Source organism: Balaenoptera musculus, chromosome X (assembly GCF_009873245.2).
Source record: "Balaenoptera musculus isolate JJ_BM4_2016_0621 chromosome X, mBalMus1.pri.v3, whole genome shotgun sequence".
NCBI lineage: Eukaryota > Metazoa > Chordata > Mammalia > Artiodactyla > Balaenopteridae > Balaenoptera > Balaenoptera musculus.
Genome location: NC_045806.1, coordinates 12308685 through 12334233, shown reverse-complemented (window position 1 = coordinate 12334233; position 25549 = coordinate 12308685). Strand labels below are relative to the sequence as shown.

The 25549-nt window shown below is 40.4% G+C and overlaps 1 protein-coding gene across 2 annotated transcripts in view; it reads left to right on the top strand.

Annotated features, from left to right (window-relative positions):
* The first annotated feature begins 268 nt into the window (after nt 1-268).
* The window catches only part of ACE2 (angiotensin I converting enzyme 2), a 62707-nt gene continuing 37426 nt past the window's right edge, over nt 269-25549 (top strand). Inside the window, exons 1-2 of one of the 2 annotated variants that reach the window (XM_036840457.1) lie at nt 269-354; nt 12493-12780. In XM_036840457.1, coding sequence (XP_036696352.1) covers nt 12595-12780 — 186 coding nt within the window. In that variant the 5' untranslated portion in view covers nt 269-354; nt 12493-12594. Of the gene's footprint in view, nt 355-11580; nt 11844-12492; nt 12781-25549 lie in introns of those variants that run through there. The other variant, XM_036840458.1, reaches the window with a different exon arrangement.

Below are 25549 nucleotides of genomic sequence, written 5' to 3'. Positions count from 1 at the left end.
TACGCTCCCCTTTTATGTTTTTGATGTCAGAATTTACATCTTTTTATATTGTGCATTCATAACCGAATTATTGTAGCTATAGCTATTTTAAATAATTTTGTCCTTTAACCTTTATACTAGAGTTAAGTGGTTAACACACCACCATATTACAGTATTAGAGTATTCTGAATTCTTTACCAGTGTGTTATACATTTTCATGTGTTTTCATGCTGTTAATTTGCACTCTTACATTTCAGCCTGAAGATTCCTTTCAGCATTTCCTGTAAGGCAGGTCTACTGGTGATGAACTCCCTCAACTTTTGTTTGTTAGAGAATCTTTATCTCACCTCCATTTTTGAAGGACAGCTTTGCTAGGTAAGGTATTCTTGGCTAACAGTTGTTTTTCTTTCAGCACTTTAAATATATCATCCCATTTTCTCTCCAAGCTTGCAAGGTTTTTGCTGAAAAATATGGTTATAGCCTCTTGGGGGTTCCCTTAGCTGAGAGAAAAAATTTTTTCTCTAGCTCTTTTAAAAATTCTCTCTTTGGCTTTGATTTAGATAGTTTTATTATAATGTGTCTCAGAGAAGACTGCCTTGGATTGAAATTTTGGGGTGACCTATTAGCTTTGAGAACTTGGATGTCCAAATCTCTCCCCAGGTTTGGGAAATTCTCAGCCATTATTTCTTTAAATAGTCTTTCTGCCTCTTTCTCCCTCTCTTCTCCTTCTGGAATTCCAATGATACAGACATTATTTCTCTTAATGGTTTCCCATTAGTCCCATAGGCTTTCTTCATCCCCTTTCATTATTTTTTCTTTTTCCCAGAGCAGCATTTAACTGGAGCTTTGCCCAGCCATGTCCTCCCCCTCAGTCAAGGCCAAATTCAAACCCTCCGAAACCTTCCTCAGCCTATGAAACCTTCCACAGACAAAGATTACACAACACCCTTCAATAGTCTATGTCAGTGTTGACCACTGTCAAGCGATTCTCCCTTAAGACTAAACTTGAATTCTTGCCATCATGTCCTTTCAGCCCATTTCCTCCTGTCCTTTTCTTGGGAGAGACAGAGCTGTCTGGATAATATCTCCTACATATTGACGTCAACAAATTTCAAGGCAGAAGTACTACATGATTTTCATCTATTTTTAAAAATCATAATTATCTTCTTCTTCAACAATCTTACTAGCTCTTTTGAACTTGACCACATCCCACGGAAAGAGGCAAGAGTTGAAATGGAAAACACACCGACAGGTTAATCTCAGTTCTCTTACTGGGTGACATAGAGCTAGTTACTGATCATGCTGAGTGTTTAGAAAGTAACAACTTCCACAAAGGTGGTTGTGAACACTCAGCAAGGTGATCTACAGTAAATGCTTTAAGTGTTAGTTTTCTCCCCTGTCATGTTAAAGTCAGGGCTAATTATTTGTATTGATATTTTATTTTTTCCGTATTTCTCCTATTTGTTATTGAGACTAGTGCAAATGCACGCATATTCATGTCTAAACAGGATTAGTTACTTTGTGCTCAAATGTCTTGGCAGCTTTGCTATTGGGAGTAGGTAATTTACTATTCTGCTTGGCCCTGATTGAGATGTAAGGAGGTGGAATCACGCACACATGATTCTTGAGAGTACTATGTTCATAGGGCTGTCTATCTAGGTCAGGGTCCCTTAACCTCACACTTGACATTTGGGGCAAATAATTTTTATTTGTGGGGAGCTGTCCTATGCATTGTACAATGTTTAGCAGCATCCCTGACCTCTACCCACTAGATGCAGTAGCACCCTCCCCCCAAGTGGTGACAACCCCAAATGTCTCCAGGCATTGTCATTTGTCCCCTGGGGTGCAAAATCATCCTGGTTGAGAGCAGCTGCTCTTTGTTACTGATATAGATTTGCTTTGAAGAGAACAAAATGACTGCCACACCATCTGAGGTTGTCATCTGTGAACCTATGATCTCTAATTACTCTCTATTCCTGAACATTCTCACCCTACTGAGAAAAACATAGCTTTTCACCGAAAGAGGGTAGAGCACCAATGGTCTCCCTTCAGTGAAAATTATGAAGATGAATGCAGTAAAAGGAGTGCAAGGAGGAACTGTGTTTGTAACTTGTGCAAGTTTGATATCATTGTGGGACCATTTTTCAAGCTGTCCAGCTACACCTGTTATGCTTCTTTATGCCTTGACTGTCCCTCTCTTCCATGTCTGCAACAGGAATTCCTTCGAAAAGCCCTTTCTGACCACAAAGAGTCTGGGCATGAAGTCAGACTGCTGAGGTTCCAACCCCAGTTCTATTAATTTCCAGCTTTGTGATCTTGATTCCATGCCTCGGTTTCCTCATCTAGAAAATGAGGGTGGTGCTAGCGCTTACCTTATAGGGTTGTTGTGTGGATTAAATGTGGGGACACATGTAAAGCAGTTACATTCTGCCTGGCACATAATAAGCACTCAACAGAGTTTGGATTTTATTATTACTGTTACTATTATTAGTAGTATTAGTCTCTATGATTCAGAATCTCATCTCCTTTGTAAAGCCTACCTGACTGACTCCTTGTGCCCACTCTGACCTCCTATTTCTCTGAAATCATGAAAAGTTTTATATTCTTACAAATCAGAATTTGTTCCATCATCTTTTATCTGTGTCTTCTGAGTAAAATTTCCCAATAACACAGGATGTAATGAGCCAGAGATTATGTGTTCTATATGATTTGCATTCTCTCATGCATCTCACTTATTGGATAAGTAGTTGTTAAAACTGTTGAGGGGATCTATATCCCTGGAAAAAATTGGGTAGTGGTTTGGGAAAATATCTTTTCTTTCCTATTAGAACTTTCTTCTCCTCTTGCCCACTCTTCTTGGTTATATCATATATATTCAGTGGGTAGAGACATCAGCATGCTATTGATACTGAGGTGGAAACTCCCTCCAGACCAAGGCACAATTCAGGAAGATCTTACAAGCTCTGTCTTCTGTGCCTGAAATTCATAAGAACCCACACTCATGGTTGGAATGAAATCTCTACAGAAAATATCCCAGAAATAGTGGGACATTCTACAGTGGGTGGAATACACATGACCTATATTACATATATGAAAGGCATCCCCTCCTACTCTCTTAAGGCAAAGCCAGGTTTAGCTGGAGGTCTACCATTCTCCAACATGAATCAGATGTAAATCTTGATTAGTCTAAGCCAATTATGCTAGTCCCCTGAGAAAGCTTCCCTTAGTCTTAAAAAAGTCATTAAAAAAGAGAGAGATTCACAGGAAGAAACTGCTCCTCTTTTTCCATGTTGTCATTTCTAGATGTGACGCTTGAAATGAATGTAGCCATCTTGTGACCCCAAGGGAAGCTTTAATCAGAGCAGAGCCAACATGCCAAGGGTAGCACAGTGGAAAGATGGAAGAAACCTGGGTCTTTGATGGTATCATTAAGGCACTAAGTTAACTAACTCTGGATTTAACATATCGTGGTCTTTTATTTGCGTGAGTTAATATGTTTTCCTTGTTGTTTAATCCAGTTGAGTAAGAGTGTCTTCTTACTTGCAACCCAAGAGCATCCTATCTGAATAGATAATTTGGAAAGACCTTGGTGAAGTTATTAAGAGATTGTATCAGTTAGCTTTTTGCTACACAAAAAGCCAGCCTAAAACTCCATGGCTTGAAACAACAGCCATTTGTTTAGTTCATGAGTCTATGGGTTGACAGTTTTGTCTGGGCTCACCTGAGAAATTCTTCTGGTCTTAGCTGCTCTCATTTATACATCTGTAGTCAGTTGCCAGGGAAGCTGGGGGCTGGCTGGTCTAGGATGGCCTCAGCTTGGTTGTCTCATCTCTGCTCCAGTGGTCCCTTGCTCAGGCTTGTTCACTTGATAGCTACTCAGCCTTCAGAGAGAGAGCGAGAGAGAGAGAGAGGGTTGGGGGGAGAGAGAGAGAGGGAGAGAGAGAGAAAGAAAGGATGGACTGGCCCACTATCATTTCTGCCACATGCCATTGGCCAAAGCAGATTCAAGAAGAAGGAAATAGGTTATATATCTTGATGGAAGAAACTGCAAAGTCACATTATAAAGGGTGTTGATACAAAGAGGAGTAAAGAAGGAGTTTTGCAATCTACTACAAATATCTTATAGTGAAAGATAAAAAAGGGCTTCCCTGGTGGCGCAGTGGTTGAGAATCTGCCTGCCAATGCAGGGGACACGGGTTCGAGCCCTGGTCTGGGAAGATCCCACATGCCATGGAGCAACTAGGCCCGTGCGCCACAACTACTGAGCCTGCGCGTCTGGAGCCTGTGCTCCGCAACAAGAGAGGCCGCGACAGTGAGAGGCCCGCGCACCGCGATGAAGAGTGGCCCCCGCTCGCCGCAACTAGAGAAAGCCCTCGCACCGAAACGAAGACCCAACACAGCCATAAATAAATAAATTTAAAAACAAACAAACAAACAAAAGGAAATACAACCAAATTAATTTAAAAAAAAAAAGATAAAAAAGCCCTCTCCCTGATTAGCTGAGCATCATGGTAAATAGTGGGTTAAAATGTGGGCACCTGTACTTGTTACTCAGACTTAGGCTCTTTAGTTAACCTCTTTAAGTCTTCATTTATAATCCTATTAGATGGAAATCATCATAATTCCTTACAGGGTGACAGTGAGGATTCCAGAAGATACTGCTTGTAAAGTGCTTAACGTAGTCCCTGGCATATAAATATTAACCACGATTTGAAATCTATAAAGACAGGCTTGTATGCTCTAGTTAATGCCCTAGAACCCTCTCTCCCTCTCTCTCACTTTTCCTCCTTCTCCTCTCCTCTCTTGGTTAAACAACACTGTGAGTCATTTCTTATCCACTCTGCCGCTCCCCTTGACCCCATGACTATTCCAGCTGGCAGCTGCATCCCAGCACCCCCATACCTGTCAGGGACTCGTGCCTCCAGTGGAGCTCTTTAAGATGCTGGCTTGCCAATGCCTGGTGCTCACTGATGGGTGTATTGGGGCCTGACCTAATGCCTTGCCTTGTCCTGGGCCTTGTTACTTCTGGTTTTTGATAAGCAGCAGCTCTCTCTTCAGGGAGAGTGCCAGGTTGAAATCCCAACTGAGTAATATATGGAGATTTTTGCCCTCCCCCACTGCTTTTCCAGTTTCCCAAGGAGTATGTTACTTGTCGGCATAGATCTAGACTACCAAAAGTGTCTCTGGAGTGCCCCATGCTCCCAAGCGTCCTAGATCTTCCAGAAACATAATATGGAAGAGTCGGAGCTATCCCGAAATTTCAGGTTCATGTTGAATTTGTATGGAACTTGGGCCTAAGGACTTCTTGACCAAATAAATTCAGAGAGGATGCTGAATCAGCTTCCAAAGATGATCAAGCATCCCAGCGAGCTATAACTGACTCCTGCTCCCCAGCTAATTTTAGGGAGATTCTAGTATTACAATAGGAGAGGCAAAAAAGCTTGTGACGGTACCAATCACAAAATCCAGGGGGAAGGCCGAGCAGAGAAGGATGCTCAGTATGAGAGTTCCTCCAAGTGTATTCTCAAGTTTTCAATGTTCATGATTGCTTAGTGATTTCATCCTTGCAGAGATCGCTGAAGCTTTGCCTAACCTTATGTAAAGCAATGTCAAAACACTGGGAATAACTGAAATCCAAAAATAACATCTTGTAACATAATGGCATTATCCAGATTCCAAGGCCATAAGGCCTTGATTCCTTTCTGGATGGAATCCAAATTAATATTATTAATATCTACCACATTCTGACTGTCCTAGAAAAGATGCAAGGCTTCCCTGGGATTTATGTTGTATAGTTTCTGGTTTCTAGGCATTGACATATTTCTCAGCCAAAGAAGATTCCTGATGAGATTGATGACAGGCTGGCAAACCTTAAGAGGGTCGTCAGTGGCAAAGAATGAAGAAGTAGTAAGACTCTTACCCAACTGAGCTTCTAGTTTTTATGTATTTGTGATGACATTTCATCAAAAGCCAAGATATTTTGATTTAAAAAATGGTAGATTCTGGAGTCTCAGAAAATTTCTTATAATTCCAAGTGCATGTATCCATGTGGGCATGAGATTGAAGCGCAGATGTTATGTTAGGCCCTTGAGGATTTATAATGTGATTTATCTACTCCCCATCTCTCTGATTTGGCCAAGGTAACTAGCCTTGGCCAAGCCCTACCGATGACCCAGACCAGACACATCCCTTAGAAGAGGAGGAGGGAATGGTACAGTGTCTCCAAGGTGAACCTGCTGGACTTCAAGAAGACAACTGCCGTTGGACATTTCTAGTTGGATCTGAAAACATGGCTCTTCCACTCAGTCTGCAGACTGAGATAGAGGTCAATAGGGATGAAGGCTTATTCTAAGATATTTAGAGCCAATTAGGAAGTATTAACCAAAGTGTAAAAGTCTTCAGTCACCCTCAGACTCTAGCTGACAGGCAGGAGCTAGCTCCAAAAGGAGTCTTCTATGCTTTGAATGCCCGTCAGTGTTTAAGCCTTGACCTGGACTGGGTCTAAGCCACTTGACTTTGACTGTATATCATGTCAGCTGCCTTCTCTGAACCTGCACCTTGCTTCACCTCAACCATCCTGTGCTCCTGAGATGTGTCTACTTTTCTATAAGCCAGTCAAGAAATGTGATGCTCTGGCCAAGTTCCTGAAACTCCCTTTTATCACTTCCCTGTACAGTCCACAGATGGCTCCTCTAGGGAGGTTGTTTCAAGTAGCTTTTTTCCTTCTTATCCCATCCCATTTTCCTTTTGAGGTCTGGACTATGTAATAGTTTCCAGCACACTGGGATCCTGAAGAAGTAAGATCCTTTCCTCTGTGCCTTAACTGAAAAGACATACTTGACTAACAACTCTCCAATTTATATCTTCATCCCTGAGCTCGCTGCCAAACTGAAGATTTGTATATATCCTCACTTGGATTTCTCACAACCTTGACTGACCTCCTACTCTTCCCTCTAAACTGTTTTACCTGCAACCTTCCCCATATAAATTGATGTCAACCTCATCCTTCTCGTTGTTCAATCCAAACACTCTGGAGTAATCCTTGACTCTCTCTATCTTTCACAGCCTACATCTAATTCAGCAGAAAATCCTCCTGGTTTCATTTTCAAACTGTATTCAAAATCTAGCCACCTGTTCTTGATACAGCAGCCAGAGTGATGCTTTTCAAATGTAAATGAGATCATGTCACTCCTCCTTTCAGACTCTACCATGGATTCTCATTTCACTTAGAATAAAGGCTCAGGTTTTGCTTCTAAGGCCCTAGATATAAATTTATACTAGCGACTCTAGTGTTACCTGCTATTTTGTACAGTCTGGGTGGGGGAATAAATTCGGGTTACATGGCAAGCACTGTACTATTATAAATTCAGAGCAGTAATAATCCGTACAACCTCCCTGGAATCCAGAGTTTGGCCTCACAAACTTGAACTCTGTCTGTTGAAAATATTTGTCAATTTGGTTAATGAAGATTATCTTTGCTCTATCTGTAGGAAAAAGGGGCAGCTATGCAACTAGAAATGTAAACAGGAAAGAACTTTAGCTTTTCCTCTGGGCTAAAGAGTCAACTTATTTATTTTCTGTAAAGTACTTATAAATGCACTTTGTGTGATAAATATGTGGTCAAAACCAATTGGACTAAAGGCAAATCATTCTTGGTCATGTGGAGTTTTAAATTCTCTCTACTTTATATTCTTGATATCCTTTCTTATTTCTGTCAGAAACATTACTCTCTCAATTTTAAGATAAGAAATTATGCAAAACATTCTTTTTGCTCTGACCAAAGTTGTCCTCTTAACTTGGGGAGCTAGAGGAAATTTTTGCTATAGCTATTTAGCAACCTCACCATTTATGACTCGGTTGGAAGTGGATAGAAAGTTGAGCAGTAAGGGAAAAATGGATCTCAAAGTCTATGCACTTTGCTCAAGGAGAATGAAGACCCACCCTCAGGTCTGAGCCTATGAAGAGGGAGCGTTCTGATTGAACTCCATGGTTATCTGGTTTCCATTTAGTTCTTAGCAGACAGCAAATCAGAAACAGGGAGGGGATTCGTGGTGGGCAGGGCCAGTCAAAGTGCATTCTTCAAGAAGTGGCACAGAATTCAGAACCTGCAGAGACAGCAGTTAATAGCAATAAAGCGGTTTGGAGCCATTTAATGTAAAGCCCCGAAGATGTTGTCACGTTATAGCCTAGTCAGTAAACGCTGCCCAAGATGATGACACTGAGTCATCTGGAAAGAAAAAAAAACACATAAAATAATGTTCAGGCAACATCCTGATTAGATGGAATGTATTTTAGAAAAATGTCTACCTTAAATGGTTAAAAAAAGCAAAACTAGTGGAGTCAAAGCAGTGCATTTTCATCTTGCTTACGTGGGCCTGCTTATTCTCAGAATATGACAGTTTTCCTACAGAACGCTTATGGACGAGTCTCCAATCTCCCTCACTTCTCAGAGTCCACTAATTATTATACAGCTCCTCGCGCTTTGAGTGGCTTTTATTACTAGGCTCCCAGCATTTTTCTCTGTGTTCTCATGTATTAATTCATAGAATACTTACAATGTCCCTGTGAGATGGGTATAATATGATTATCAGCTTTGAAATAAGGAAATTAGACGTGAGGGAAATATCACCTGCTGAAAGTCACACAGCTAATCAGCGGCAGAGTCAATCCGTTAAGCTACCTAAGTCTTCTTCTAAATGACAGTCCCGTGATGGAGGAGAGCTGTCTATGCTGGGTCTCCTTCCTCACGTCTGCACTGTGCTTCAAATGACATTATTTTTAGACCTATTTACTCTCTTCTTTATTTTCCTCTGGATACTCTCCTGTGTCTCTCTAAAATTGTGGGTCTTAGAAATTAGCATGATGCTCTAAATTCTTTTGTATTTAATACTTCTAGTAACAAAGTCTAAGATAGTCTAAGATGGCTTTGCTTTTTGGTGGCAGCCATGTTGGATTGATTGCTCATATTAAGCTTTTATTCAACCCTGCTTGACTGGGCAGCTGTAGTAGCTCGCTGACTGACCTCCTTGCTTCTACCCTCACCCCTCAGTGTCTGTTCTCTAACCAGCAGTGAGAGTGATCCTGTTAAAACGTTTGCCGGATCACTTCTCTGCTTGAAGTCCTCCAATGTCTTCCCACATTACTCAGAGTAGAAGCCAAAGTCCTACAATTGTCTATAAGGCCCTCCTTACAGCTTCCTCTCCATCTTCACCTCCTGCCACTTTCCCCATGCACTGAGCTCCAGCCACAAAGGCCTCTGATGTTTTTGAGACCTTTGCACTTGCTGTTCCCTCTGCCTGGAAAAGACTCCCCTCAGATATTCATGTGGCTTTCATCCCTTCCTTCAGGTCTTTGCTCAGATGTCATCCTCTCATCCCCACCCCATCATTCACCCTCCTCCTTTCCTGCTTATTGTAAAGCCATAGTATTTACCATCAGCTATTTGTTTCTTCCTGCTACCCCACCTCATATAATATGATATCCACGGGAACTTTTCCTGTCTTATTCTTTAGTGTATATCCAGTATCTAGAATAGTGCCTAGCATAGAGTACGTAGCCAATAAATAATTGTTGAATCAAGATTCTTTTTTTTAATTGAAATATCGTTGATTTACAATGTTGTATTAGTTTCTGGTATACAGCAAAGTGATTCAGTTATACATATATATGTATATATTCTTTTTCATTATAGGTTATTACAAGATATTGAATATACTTCCCTGTGCTATACAGTAGGACCTTGTTGTTTATCTATTTTATATACATGAATCAAGATTTTTGTTGTTTTGGACATGAACTGTTGTTGATCAGAGGACTGCTTATTTCTGTGCTGTGTGGTTCTTTCAGGGACATTTAGAGCTAGTCGTAGAACTTTACATTTTGTTAAATCCCTTATTGAAATGGAAGATACAAAGGAAATGAGGCAGGCAACGTCTTATTTGTTCCTAGTGAATCCCTAGATATATATTTGGGACCAGAGATATATATTGTCCAAGTGCAAACTACATTCTAAAAATGATATTTTATAGTTTTTGTCTAGTGTCAAGACCAAACTCTTCCATCTACCCTTTTGAAAAATAGAACAGGTTTCCTCAATTTCCACTCTCCTGTTTTTTCTGGTTCTTCATTCTTTCACAAAGGATCTGTTCCTTCAGGCCAATTGTCTTTCTGGCTCCCATCCCCTGGGTCTTTAGTGGACTCTTCCCATTCTCAGAATGGTCTCAGGACACTTCTGGGCGGCTGTCAGAACATCAGTATCTTCTCAGTGGAGAGTCAACAAAACTTCCAATAATTCAGTCATTGCTTGCAATTGGCCATTGTGATCTAGTTTTCCTACAGAATTATTGTGATAAAATTCTCCTATTTCCCTCGCTCCTCAAAACTTCTTGGCTTCTAGATTTCTCCTGCCTCACTGTTATCTCAGGCTCCTTGTTCATCTGTTTTAACATTCAGATTTCATGTCCTGCTTTCTCTATTTCAATTTGATCGCGTTAATCTGATTTTCTGCCTCAGTGTATTGCAGTTGGACTACTCCCATTTTTTTTCCTGAACCCAAGAGCTTCATTCAGGAAGCAACCTGAGTAGAGTTGTGTTTCAGCTTTTATTAAAGTAACATTCCACCTCTTGGTTCAGAGCCCCACACACTGCCCCCTTTTCTCTTGACCGGTTTTTCTCTTAATGCCTGTGAAAGCGAGTGGATCTCAGCTTCCTTGAATGTGGAAGGAGCCTGACTGAAACTGCACTGATCCCCTCAGCTCACTTTCTTTTAACCTTCTTGATCATAATTGCTTAAATGTGTCAATTACTTTTATTTCTTAGAAGGATCATGTCTTTTGATTCATATCAAGGGTAGTAAGAATCCACCTCTTTTTTTTTTTAATATTTATTTATTTGGTGCATCAGATCTTAGTTGTGGCACATGAGATCTTTCGTTGTGGCATGCAGGCTCTCTAGTTGTGGCGCAAGGGCCCTGTAGTTGTGGCGCACAGGCTCTAGAACCTGCGGGCTTAGTTGCCTTGCGGCATGTGGGGTCTTAGTTCCCCAACCAGCGATCGGACCAGGGATCGAACCTGCGTCCCCTGCATTGGAAGGCGGATTCTTAACCACTGGACCACCAGGGAAGTCCCAGAATCCACCTCTTTTTGATGTAGCGGAACCAAGTCCATCATCATCACCAAAGGCCCACGTCCCTGTGCTGCTCTTTATCTACACCTCCATCATTGCTCTTAGACTATTGACAGCAACTTAAAGACCTGTACTCTAGATTCAAACTGCATGCATTCGTATCCTGGCTCTACCACTTCCTGGCTGAGTAAGGTTTGGTCATTTATTTAAGTTCTCTGAGCCTCAGTTTTATAATCTGTACAATGACGATAAAAATATTTGCCTCTAGGTTTGTTGTAATGCTTCAATGAGATATTATAATGCAAAGCACTGTAAACAGTTACTTATTATTTTTTTCCTCTTCTACAATAACATGTACAACTTTGGAATAAGGAGAAGTAGTGGAAACTTTTTTTAAAGGCTTGGTTACTGCCATTTCACCTGGACCTGGAAGACTTGTTTTTTGGGTAAAGAAATGTTTTCCCTGTGTGAAGGTTTCATAATCACAGTCAAGCAGGCCCATGAGCCCTGCCATTTAAAGTGGCTCCTCTCTTTTACCTATGACACTCATACCTACACCCTGGGGATGAGGACAGTGGTCCAGCTCCTGAGATTCTACAGGATGACCACTAAAGTCTCTTTGAATTCTATGCAATGATACATGGCTATGGATGACCAGAACCTGAGATGGACAGTCTCTGAATTTCATACCATGTGGTGGCATTCTGATTTCCTTGTGACCTTGACCGAGCTTTGAACAGGTAAGTGAAAGGGATGGAGGCACACAGTGAAGTTAGTTGTAGAACCAGTGTTTAGCATGATCATCTGAGAAAGAGAAAAGGAGCCTTTTTAAGTTTTTCCAAGTTAAATCAGGAGAGTTAACTTGTGGAGTGGAGGGTGGTCTTATAATTTTAAAAATGGCCCTGGAAATTAAAATTTATCAGAAAAAAATGAATTCTATAGAGACAAGGGCAAAGTTTTTTATTTAGGAAGGGAAAATGTTACCCAAATAGAGAGTTTCTGTGAATATGAGTGTAAAATAAAAAGGAAGGAGAGAGAAGTGACTTAACGGAATTGTCTCTAAAGCGTATAAGTCCCAACATTACCCCCATGACCCCTAATTCTAGAGTTCGTTGGTCACTGTAAAATCATAACACCTTCAGTGTATCTTTAACAGATTTTAAGGAACATACTAACCAAATGGACAAGTTTTGATTTGGCCATAAAATTTGAGGAGAGCTATGATTCTCTAGGATTAATGAATAACATTTGTTTATTTGATTTACTTTAAGAAATCATTCTACAATCTGTTTACATATCTGTCCTCTCCAGGATGAATTTTGTGTTGGTTCAGCAGATTGTTTACTGTTTTTTCTTCTTCTTCCTTTTTTTTTTTATCTTCCTGCTCAGTGCCCAACCCAAGTTCAAAGGCTGATGAGAGAGAAAATCTCATGAGGAGGTTTCACTCTAGGGAAGTTGTTCAGTGACTGGGATCTTGGCGCACAGAGAAGGATGTCAGGCTCTTTCTGGCTCCTTCTCAGCCTTGTTGCTGTAACTGCTGCTCAGTCCACCACTGAGGAACAGGCCAAGACATTTTTGCAGAAGTTTGACCATGAAGCTGAAGACCTGTCTTATCAAAGTTCACTTGCTTCTTGGAATTATAACACCAATATTACCGATGAGAATGTCCAAAAGATGGTGAGTTCTTTCCTATAGCTACATAGGGATATCGGTTGCTTCTTAAAAATCAGCTTACTGCCCAGGAAACTGAAAAGGGAAATCAAAGAAATGCTCTGAGCTGTGAGGTTGGATGTTTGCCTCAGTATTTCTGATTCTCGAGTCCCAGATGCCTGAACAATTGACCTTTGGTTCATTTGGAAAATTGTTACAAAATAATTCACTGGTCTCAGTACAGATTCTTGGAAACCAGTGAACATGCTTTAGAAAGTTGCCACCGTAATTCTCATCATAGTCAGGCTTTCAAAGCATTTCATAGAAATGCCATAAGTTATTGAGTTAATAATTTTCCCAAGCCTACAATGTCAACAGGAATGTCTAAAGACTCTCTACAAATGATCTATTAACTGAAAAAAATGCAACTGGAGGCTTAGTGAAAGAGCTAGCCAGTAATTAAGATTACCAGGGGTCGGGTGAGGCTGGACTTGGGAATTCCTTCCCTAATGGTTACGGAGCTCTGAGGGACTTCCAGAGCATACGGGATCCACAGAACCCTCCAAGAAAAACCATAATCAAACCAGTTCTGACAAATCTCAGAATGCTCTGGGAAAGCAAGATGTTTTGTTTGACAAGTGCAAGGATTTAGGAGATTTCTTCCCTCACAGATCCCAAAGCAGTGCTGAAAATGGAGTGACATTATTTAAGAAAAGTTTTTATGACACTTGTACAGGAATACATTCTTTCAAAAATGTAGTTCAGAAGCGTATTTGTTCAAATAGTGGGTTGCATGTAAATTAAATTACTGCTGCTCACTGGACAGATCCAATCTGAGACCTGCTGCCTCATTTGAATTCCTCAGGAGATTTTTTCCCCCTATTTTTCTAAAGCTTAAAGAAATCCAGGAGATTTTGACAGCCCAGTGTTGTCATAGGAGAGCATTTTTCTTTCTTGTCTCATAGTTTGGTCTTACCTCTCTTCACCTCTTCACTGTTGCTTTTTTCTCACTTTTTATTTGATCTCTGTTGGAGGTACCTGCAGTGCATTGTGCATTTGTTTTCATTCTCTTTTTTTCTTAACATCTTTATTGGAGTATAATTGCTTTACAATGGTGTGTTAGTTTCTGCTTTATAACAAAGTGAATCAGCTATACATATACATATATCCCCATATCTCCTCCCTCTTGCGTCTCCCTCCCACCCTCCAGAAAGAGAAAAACAAATACGGTATGCTAACACATATATATGGAATCTAAAAAAAAAAAAAAAAAAGCTTCTCTTTTCATTCTTAGCCGAATGATCCGCAGGTGGTGGTGAAGGTCGACCGGCATCATGCCTAAGAGCTCTGGAGTCAGACTGCTGAGGTCCAAATCCTGGCTCCACCGCTTTCTACCTGGGTGAACGTGAGCTAGTTAATGAACCTTTCTGCGCCTTAGTTTTTCTGCCTGTGAAGAACAACGTAACACTCATATTTGCCTCATAGGGTTGCTGTGACGACAGTTAATACACAAAACCACCAAAATAGTGCTCAATGCTTGTGAGCCTGGGAGAACAATACGATATCATTGCTGTGAATGTGAGAGGGAGTTATAATTGCTGAAGAGACATGTAACAGTTCTGTTGAGTGCCCACATGCTGAGAAGGCATGTTGTACACCGAGATGTAGTGACGTTTGTTGAAATCATCTCTGGATCTTAAGTGCTATCATTTTTGAATTGCACTGGTTGATTAGAGGAAAGGCCAGAAATGAAAGGGCACAAACCCACAAAGTGTGGTCAAAGTGCTGACGGTATGGGCCCTTTAAGGAAAAGTGAAAATATCTGAATGCAAGAAGCAAGCAGGGGGCCCAATATCTCCTTCCTCCAGCAATGGTGAAGGGCGCGTTAGTGCATTAGTGCACCTGTGTGGATTTACCTGGGGAGGGGGCAATGGACAGGGAGAGCAATAGCTCTTCTATTCTCTTATCACATATATTGAGATCCCCTGATGAAACGGGCACTGCAGCTGGTGCTACAAGAGGCACCAAGATGAGCAGGAAGCTGAGATATGGTCTGCTGCTGGTGGCCATCAATAGAAAGAACTGGAGAAATGGAGCATGTTCCTCAAGAGCCACTGGAATGATTTAGGGGGATCAGAGAGAGTTAGAAGAGAAAGCAGAATTAGCTCTACAAAGCCTGACTCAAAAAGAAAAAAAAAAAAACTGAGTCTGAGAGGGAACAAGAAAGGATAGAGTGTTCCCAGTTGTACTGGCCAACTCTCTTCTAAGCAGGGAGATTTGGGGACAACAACAATTCCAAAGGTGGTGCCTTTGAAAGCTCAAAAGAGAGAAATTTACAATAAATAGGAAGAGGTGCTGTTTACATTACAGGTGGTAAAACTGGTAAGACTTGTAAAACTAGGCCATTCTTTAATCTAAAAAAGTGAGACATTGAAAACTATAAGTCGGTTTTCGAAGTATTTAAGCGAATGTAAGGATTGTAGATCCACTGTGGGTAAGGAAGTATGGTTAAGTGCATTTATGGACCCAGTTCTTTACCTTTCCCTATATCAACACCCAAGGTTATGTCACTTTGCAGTGCCATCCCACTGAAGGTGATGTGACTGTGTCCTTTGCCATGTGACTTACTTTGACCAATGGGCTGTTAGCAGACGTGATGCAAATGGAGGCTTGGAATGGACTTGAACGGTGGGGCTTGTTCTTTGCACCTTTGGCTTTGCCGTGAGAACATGCCTGGATGGGCCAGCTAAAGAGTGAGGGATGTGTGGAATAGTTGTCCCGTCTGAAACCAATCCCCCAGAGTTGTACGCAAATCCAGCCAAGATCAGCAGAGCTGCCTGGTAACCCTCAGTGATTCTAGGCACGTAAACAATGAACACATGCCATTGAGATTTTTGGTTGTCTGTTATGTAGTATTATTGTAGCAATAGATAACTAATACAGGAAGAGAAATTTGGGCTGTATGACATGTGTCTGTTCATATCCCATCAGGGTGACATTATTGAGGGCAATCTGCCATTTCCTAATTATCCCTTGGTATAACTTTCAGAGTCAGAATATTGGACTTGTCAGCCAATCAATCTGACCTAGTATGGCGATTCTCAGATCAAGTCATGAGACTATAGCTTAAAATAATAGAAGACACCAAAACTTGATCAGTATAGTGTCCCCAAATCTCCCTGCTTAGGAGAGGCCCATCAGATAGAGATAAGGAAAAAAGCTTGGTTCAAAACAGGTTTCCATATAGTTCAGAAATTCAGTGAAAATTAATTACCAAACACTTGCTTTAGAGCAAATACTGTTCTCATGTTTGAGATCGAACATTCACCAATTAAACTGTAATTCTCTCCTCAGTAAAATGACATTACTTTTTTGCATTGCCCCTTCTTTGTAAGTTTATTGTTGGTTTTGTTTTTGAAAGAGTCCTTTGTAAGTCAAAAGGATTTTTTTTCTTGTTTCTTTTTCTTTCTTTCTTTCTTTTTTTTTTTTTTTTTGCAAAGTCGGAAGCTCTCTAGCAACATAGGAGGTCCCTGGACAATTTTTTCATCCCTGGGAGAGAGCAAAAGGATCCCATCACTGGCAGGGGCATCCTGGTTCACTGTTCCAGTATTTGGCAGTAACTACTACAGCTGCCTCAAATTCCTGTGCATGCAGCTGAAGGGCGTGTTGAAGACTGCCCTGTTGGAGCCCTGGAGGCCTCCAAAAACACTTCATAAATATTTCTTGTTGAGTTATCAGAAGTTGTGAAGAGAGAGCAGGAGGCCCACACTTACCCTTTGGGTGGTCAGGGCCCCTAGAGTCCTTGGGCACACCTGCTTCCTAAACCTTTTCCTCTGTTTTTAGGGCTGGGGGCACAGTGAACCCAGAGAAGGGTCATTTTAAACTGCTCTTCTGTACCCAAGGAAAGAATGTAGACTCCAACCCTGTCTCCAATGAATTTGTCCCACACTCCCCAACACATACAAGTACCTACACCCAGGTACAGGGGTTGGGAAAAGTCAGTGTGATGCAAATACGATGGAATTCAGGGAATCTGATGATATCTTGACTCTCCTGAGCTGGCTGTGATACCTTGGGCAAGTCACTTATTTTTTGTCTCTTGAAACATAAGAGGGTGGATGGGCCCAGCCAAGATTTTTCAGTGGATAACTGGGGAATGAGTAAGTTCCACATGTGGAGGATTAACATGAGTCAAGTGCATTGGAGGCCTGTTCATGCTAGTTTTTCTTTGTCATGAAAACTTGATGATGTCCCAGTTGAGTGATGTAATTTGGTGAAACTGAACTTGAGCAACTCAAAATGACATGTTTAATTCCATCCAAATTTGACACAATTACTCACTGATCTAAGCGCTCTGACAGGACACCAGGCATCCACCAGCTACGCCCAGGGAGGGCGGCCTGGTGGTCAGGAACTGCCGCTGCTTCTTAGTGTGTGCCAGGTAACTGGGCAAAAGAGAATTCATTTAATTTTGGCTAAATCCTTTGGTTTGGAGCGGTTCCATGGGTGTTTCAGATCTAGTTATAGGAGCTAGGGAATAAGGTGGGTTTTTTTTTTCTTTGCTTTTACTATTGAGGGCTTTTAACAACAGCTTTGTTGAGATACAATTATGCACCATAAAATTCACCAATTTAAAGCCTACAATTCAATGCTTTTTAGTGTATTAACAGAATTGTACAACCGTCATCACCATCTCATTTTAGAACATTTTCATCACTCCCAAAAGAAACTACACGCCCATTAGCAATCATTCTTCCTCCCCCACCCCCAGCTCTAAGCAACCACTAATCTACTTTCTGTCTCTATAGATTTGCCTATTCTGGACATGTCATATAAATGGAATTATACACTAGGTGGTCTTTTGTGACTGGCTTCTTTCACTTTGCATGCTGTAGCATGTATCATTACTTTGTTCCATTTTATTGCCAGATAGTATTCCATTATATGGATTTTCTTTTTTTACTTTTCATTGTAAAAATTGTCAAACACATATAAAAGAAGAAGGACTAGTATGTTGAATCTCCTTATACCCATCACCTAGCTTCAGCAATTGTCAACACTTTGGCCAATCTTGTTTTGTTTTTCTACCCAACCCCATGTTTATTGGATTATTTTGAAGGAAATCCCCAACATCATATAACTATAAGTTATGTGTAGATATTTCACCTTCTAGCTCTCAAAGTAAGAATTTTTAAAACAACCTTAATAACAGTACCATGTCAAAAACTTGACAATAATCCCTCAATACCATCAAATATCTAGTCAGTATTCAAATGTACCCTAATGTCTCGTTTAAAAAGAATTTCAGCTGGTTTGTTTGAATCAGGATCTAACAAGGTCCTCTCTTGATCATTTTAGCAGATGTACTTTAAGTCTCTTTTAGTCTATAGAGTCCCTCCCTCATTTTTCTGTTTGTTTTGTTTTGTTTTGTTTTGCAATTTATTCGCAGAAGTACTGAACTGTTAGTCCTATAGAAACTCCCACTTTCTGGATTTGCTGATTATGTCCCTATAATATTGGTTAACATGCTCTTTTGACCCCTGTGTTTTCTGTAAATGTATAGATCCGAGACAGAGGTCAGCACACTTTTTCCATAACAGGCCAGGTAGTAAATATTTCAGGCTTTGTGAGCCCTACAGCCTCTATTCAACTCTGCCATTGTAGACCAGTCAACTCTGCCATTGTAGACCAGTCAACTCTGCCATTGTAGACCAGTCAACTCTGCCATTGTAGACCAGTCAACTCTGCCATTGTAGACCTGTCAACTCTGCCATTGTAGACCAGTCAACTCTGCCATTGTAGCACAAAAGCAGCCATAGACAGCACATAAATGGGTGTGAATATGTTGCAATAAAACTTTATTTACAAAAACAAATGGTGGGCAGAGTCCTGATCTAGAGACTTGATCAAAATCAGGTTTCACTTGTGAATTTTTTTAATAGGTGTGGAAAATGAATTTACACAACTAGCAGGGTGCAGGAATATTGAGCCAAGAAATTAACAAAAAACTTGTTCAGGTTCCTAGAGCTCTGGAAAAAAGAAGCAAATTAAAAAATCTGTAGGGACCCTTTTATGACCCAAAGCTCAAGGCATTCCTACTTTATGTAATAGATACAAATAAATTTAAGATAGACTAAAAATTAAATGGGAAAAGCAAGACAAACTTTTATAAGGATATATAGGTGACTCTTGGTTAGAAATGGTTTATTATTATTATTTTTTTTATAGATAAGATTTCTTTTTTATATTTATTTTTATTTATTATCATTTATTTTTGGCTGCATTGGGTCTTCGTTGCTGCGCATGGGCTTTCTCTAGTTGTGGCGAGCAGGGGCTACTCTTCATTGGGGTGCGTGGGCTTCTCATTGCGGTGGCTTCTCTTGTTGCAGAGCACAGGCTCTAGGTGCACGGGCTTCAGTAGTTGTGGTGCGCACGCTCAGTAGTTGTGGCTCATGGGCTCTAGAGCGCAGGCTGAGTAGTTGTGGTGCACAGACTTAGTTGCTCCACGGCATGTGGGATCTTCCCGGACCAGGGCTTGAACCCGTGTCCCCTGCATTGGCAGGTGGATTCTTTTTTTTTTTAATTTTTTTAACATCTTTATTGGAGTAAAACTGCTTTACAATGGTGTGTTAGTTTCTGCTTTATAACAAAGTGAATCAGTTATACATATACATATATCCCCATATCTCATCCCTCTTGTGTCTCCCTCCCTCCCACCCTCCCTATCCCACCCCTCTAGGTGGGCACAAAGCACCGAACTGATCTCCCTGTGCTATGCGGCTGCTTCCCACTAGCTAGCTATTTTACGTTTGGTAGTGTATATATGTCCATGCCACTCTCTCACTTCGTCCCAGCTTACCCTTCCCCCTCCCCGTATCCTCCAGTCCATTCTCCAGTAGGTCTGCGTCTTTATTTCCATCTTGCCCCTAGGTTCTTCATGACCATTTTTGTTTGTTTGTTTTTTAGATTCCATATATATGTGTTAGCATACGGTATTTGTTTTTCTCTTTCTGACTTACTTCACTCTGTATGACAGACTCTAGGTCCATCCACCTCACTACAAATAACTCAATTTCATTTCTTTTTATGACTGAGTAATATTCCATTGTATATATGTGCCACATCTTCTTTATCCATTCATCTGTTGATGGACATTTAGGTTGCTTCCATGTCCTGGCTATTGTAAGCAGAGCTGCAATGAACATTGTGGTACATGACTCTTTTTGAATTATGGTTTTCTCAGGGTATATGCCCAGTGGTGGGATTGCTGGGTTGTATGGTAGTTCTATTTTTAGTTTTTTAAGGAACCTCCATACTGTTCTCCATAGTGGCTGTGTCAATTTACATTCCCACCAACAGTGCAAGAGGGTTCCCTTTTCTCCACACCCTCTCCAGCATTTATTGTTTGTAGATTTTTTGGTGATGGCCATTCTGACCGGTGTGAGATGATATCTCATTGTAGTTTTGATTTGCATTTCTTTAATGATTAATGACGTTGAGCATTCTTTCATGTGTTTGTTGGCAATCTGTATATCTTCTGTGGAGAAATGTCTCTTTAAGTCTTCTGCCCATTTTTGGATTGGGTTGTTTGTTTTTTTGATATGAGCTGCATGAGCTGCTTGCAAATTTTGGAGATTAATCCTTTGTCAGTTGCTTCATTTGCAAATATTTTCTCCCATTCTGAGGGTTGTCTCTTCATCTTGTTTATGGTTTCCTTTGCTGTGCAAAAGCTTTTAAGTTTCATTAGGTCCCATTTGTTTATTTTTGTTTTTATTTCCGTTTCTCTAGGAGATGGGTCAAAAAGGATCTTGCTGTGATTTATGTCATAGAGTGTTCTGCCTGTGTTTTCCTCTAAGAGTTTGATAGTGTCTGGCCTTACATTTAAGTCTTTAATCCACTTTGAGTTTATTTTTGTGTATGGTGTTAGGGAGTGTTCTAATTTCATTCTTTTACATGTAGCTGTCCAGTTTTCCCAGCACCACTTATTGAAGAGGCTGTCCTTTCTCCATTGTATATTCTTGCCTCCTTTATCAAAGATAAGGTGACCATATGTGCGTGGGTTGATCTCTGGGCTTTCTATCCTGTTCCATTGATCTATATTTCTGTTTTTGTGCCAGTACCGTACTGTCTTGTTTACTGTAGCTTTGTGGTATAGTCTGAAGTCCGAGAGGGCAGGTGGATTCTTAACCACTGTGCCACTAGGGAAGCCCAGGAATGGTTTACTAAATGACTTTTGCTTTAGAATGATTTATTAAATAAGGGACAAAAGAATCAATCTATAGAGGAAAAGACTGAGCAAATCAGTTGAATTAGGATTAGGAAGAAACTTCTGTGCACTAAAAGACATCATAAACATACACACACAGACACACACAAGACAAGAAGCAGAGCTTGAGAAGACATCTGTGATACATATAATTAACAGAAGATTAACAGTCAGAATCTATAAAGAAATTTTACTAAGTGATAAAAAAGACAAAAATTCACTAGAAAAATGGGGAAAAGATATGAGCAGTAAATGCATAGAGGAGGAAATTTGAATATATATATATTTATATACCTCATATATATGTTTAACCTCACTAATAATCAGAGGGATAACATTATATTAATAATGAAACGTCGAGTTGACATAAAATCAGATTTACCAAGATTTAACAATATCTACAGGAGTTGAAAATTGCTTTAACCCATCAATTCCACTTCTGAGAATATGTGTTTTTTTAAAATTAATTAATTAATTTTTGGCTGTGTTGGGTCTTCTTTGCTGTGAGGGCTTTCTCTCGTTGCGGCGAGCGGGGGCTACTCATCGTTGCAGTGTGCGGGCTTCTCATTGTGGTGGCTTCTCTTGTTGCGGAGCATGGGCTCTAGACATGCAGGCTTCAGTAGTTGTGGCACGTGGGCTCAGTAGTTGTGGCTCATGGGCTCTAGAGCACAGGCTCAGTAGTTGTGGCACATGGGCTTAGTTGCTCCGCGGCACGTGGGATCTTCCCGGACCAGGGATTGAACACGTGTCCCCTGCATTGAAAGGCGGATTCTTAACCACCGCTCCACCAGGGAAGTCCTACCATTTCTTTTTTGTAGTGAGAACATTTAAGATCTACTCTCTTAGCAACTTTTGAGTATATAATATGGTATTATTGATTCTAACCACTAAATAAATATGTCTGAAGCGACTATTGCAAAGTGTCAACATTTAAAAAATCTGAGTAGAGGTTTTCGTGATATTTTCTATGTTACTTATACTATGTTATATTTGTTTATTATGAAATATCTCAAATATATATCTGGTGGGCCACTTTCTGGCAGGACCCAATTTCAGGTGTGTGTGGATTTTTCTTTTTCCCTATGAGATAAAATTCAGAAAAAATTGAAATGTTTGGAAGCCACACCCCTTCCTCTCATCTGAAAAAAGAAAAAATAAATTTTTGATTCTCATGGCAAAGCAATATTGTTATAATTTAGATTACCTACTTCGTTGAATAGAATAAGCTGTTTTAAAAAATATGCAAGTATCTGGGCATATTTGAAAAGTAACCAAGGCAGTTTTCATCTTTGAATCTGATGTGGTTTTGAGAGCTATATATGGAAACTGGACCAGCATATGGGACCTGAGGGTGGAGGGTTTCCTGGGAGCCTGTCGGGCTCCAAGTCACTGCTTGGATGCTAAGGTTCCATTCAGTTTTTCATCTTCTGTCTTCAGGGAACTCTCATACCTACAGGGGAAGAAGTGGTTTAGGGGTTGATAGTGAGCTATAGAAAAAAAGAAAGTGAGATTTTAATTCTTTTCATTTCAAACAACTTATCACAAAAGCATTTTAATTGTTTAGATAAAACTATCATAATTTGGGTAGAGACTGCAGACCTATGGCTTAAGATGAAGCTCATATGAAAACATTTAAAAGCATAATGAAATCATATTTAACTTGTATATCATTAGGGCCAAAAAGAGCAGGATATCTTTTGGAGTGTTTTAAAATATAATTTAGGATTTTACATTTTCAGTCCTTGAAATTACAAAGAATCTCTTGTAGGATGAGAATATGGTATCCACTGTAGTTATATGTAGGAAGTCAGAGAGGGTTCTAACTTCCTGTGATTGTACTGAGTAATATGTGTCTTGACCCCAAACCCCCATCAATGGCTGTGGAAACTTTTGCTGTGTTAGTTGCTGCTCTCCTGCCTTTGCACAGAGGCAGTATGGGATGCCACCTATTTGATTTGTAATGGTTCCTTTTGAACCCTGTAGCTATGTAAGTTACTGTATATGCTTCAATTCATTCATCATTCAAATCCAAAAATTACATATAGCTCTCAAGCACTGTCTATGTTACTTGGTTGGTATGTATGAACTGACTTTGATTCTCTGTATAACTTCTAAGCTGTCAGTTTTATTTAGGCTTGGGAGCCTTATAGTATGAATATGGAATAAATTGTAAGCAATATTAAAAAGAACAGCTTGGGATGGAACAGTGTGTCCTCAGGGGCCAAAATTCAAGGCAACATAAAGTAATTTTTTTGTGATATAAAGTATAACATTTGTATATGATAGTGATAAATAAAATAAAACAGATATCTTCAAAGTTCCCACATGCAGTATAATTTTTAAAAAATATTTTAAGATTGGGGCCTTTTGGGGATTGTGAGCTGTTTCCAAAGTAGATTGAAAAGAAAAGAATTGCCTTAATTTGGGATCAAAGTTTTACTAGAAATTTTGCTGTCAGTCATTCTGGATTGGATGAAAAAGGGTAGGGACTGAGAGGTGAGTGGTGGGTTGCGTAAATGAATTTGTGCTGTAGACCAAACTCCTCTTTCCATAGCTCACTCCCTCTCATTCGGGCATGTTAGAGACAAGACCAGAATGTGTCGAATCCAATCTATAGCCAATGGTTAAGAGCATTAGCTTTGGAGGTAAACATTTCTGGGTTGACACCCTGGTTCTTCCAGGTGCTAGCTGTGTGACCTAGGCAAAGTTACTTACCTGCTCTGTGCCTCATTTCCCTCATTTGTGAAGTGGAGACAATCACAACTACCTCACAAGATTGTTTGTGAAGATTAACTGAGAAGTAGTTCCTGAGGGGGTGTGCTCAATAAAGAGAGAAATCTTTTTCCATTTCACTGCGACTATTCCCTTCATCTCTTGTCTGATCCGTTGTTGTCCCTTTCCTGCACCACTTTCATCATGTCACACACCTGCTTGCAACCCCTAAGTGACTCCCTAGTATTTACAGGATAAAAGTAAAATTCCTTGGCCTAGAGAGTGCAGTCATGCCTGGATCCTGCTTTGGAATCTGTACTAGTTATCTATTGAGTAAAAGATTACCACAAGTGTAGTAGCTTAAAACAACACACACTTGTTATCTCACAGTTCCTGTGGGGCAGGAATCCAGGCATAGCTTAGCTGGATCTGCTTCTGAGTCTCATAAGCTTACAATCAAAGTCCCGGCTAGAGCTGTGGTCTTATCTGCAACTCAACTGGGGATGAATCCACTTCCAAGCTAATGTGGTTAGTGGTAGCATTTAGATCCTCATATGTTGCTGAACTGAGGTCCTTAGGATGTCAGTCAGAGGCCATCTTCAATTCCTCACCATGTGGCCCCATCCATAGGATAGCTCACGACATGGCATCTTGCTACATCAAAATCAGCAAGGGAGAGTCTTCTGGCAAGATAAAAATGGCAATCTTATGTAACATAAACATGTATATCCTGTCACTTTTGCTATATTCTCCCAGTTAGAAGTGAGTCACACAGGTCCTGCTCACACTCAAGGGGAGGGGGACACACAAGGGTGTACCACCAGGAAGTAGGGATCACAGGAGCCATCTTAGTGTCTGCCCACCACAGGATCCAGGATTCAGATACTGGCAGTTAGTTGCCAGCTCCACTATTTATTTCTCTTAGCCCCTTTCTACACATAGGAAAAATGGAAATAGAATAATTTTCTATCTTGTGGGGTTGTTAAGAAGACCAAATGAGGTAAATTATTTTGCAAAGTCCTCTACACCCATCTATCTCCTACCTACTTTAAGGTTTGTCTTAAGTTCCACCTCCTCCATGAGGGCTTGCCAAATCTGGTCCCTGTAACAGGAACTGCTTAGCCCCACTCATAGTTTATACATTATCATATGCTCTTGTTTCAGTAATGAAACATTCGCGATGCATATCTTATCTATTTGATAAAACTGTCAGCAACTTAAGGACAAGACTTTTTTTCCCTGTAAGTGATAAGGTAGCTATGATTTTTAAATGCTTGGGATGTATCAGGCACTTTGATAGGCATTATATTACTTGTTAAATTTTCTCGCCCTTACAACAACCCTTTGAGGTAAGTTCTACTATTATTACTCTCATTTTACGGGTAAGGTAATGTGACTCAGAGAGACTAAGTAATTTGCTCAAGGTCACAACAGCTAGTCAGAAGTGTCTGACTCAGGAATGGAGTTCTTACTTGCCTCATATGCTACCTCTTTTATAGGGTCTAGAGAAGTACAATGTACAAAATAGTTGCTCATTTCAGTCTTTGATAAATGGAAATGAGCTTGTGCGCTGAGAGAAGACTGCATTGGATAAGTCTGGAGAAGTCCACTTGCCTACTGATGGTCAAGATGGGGGGGCAAGTGAATCCTGGCATCATCACCTGCTTATTGGTTTCTTTTGCTGGTAGAAAATCACCACAGCTACCAAATGGCCATGTTCTGGGCAACCTTGACTGGGGATCATACTTTAAGATCAGAATCTCTGGTAAATCATGGCACCACGGAGCTTCCTGTAAACTGGTTCTCATTTCTTATGGT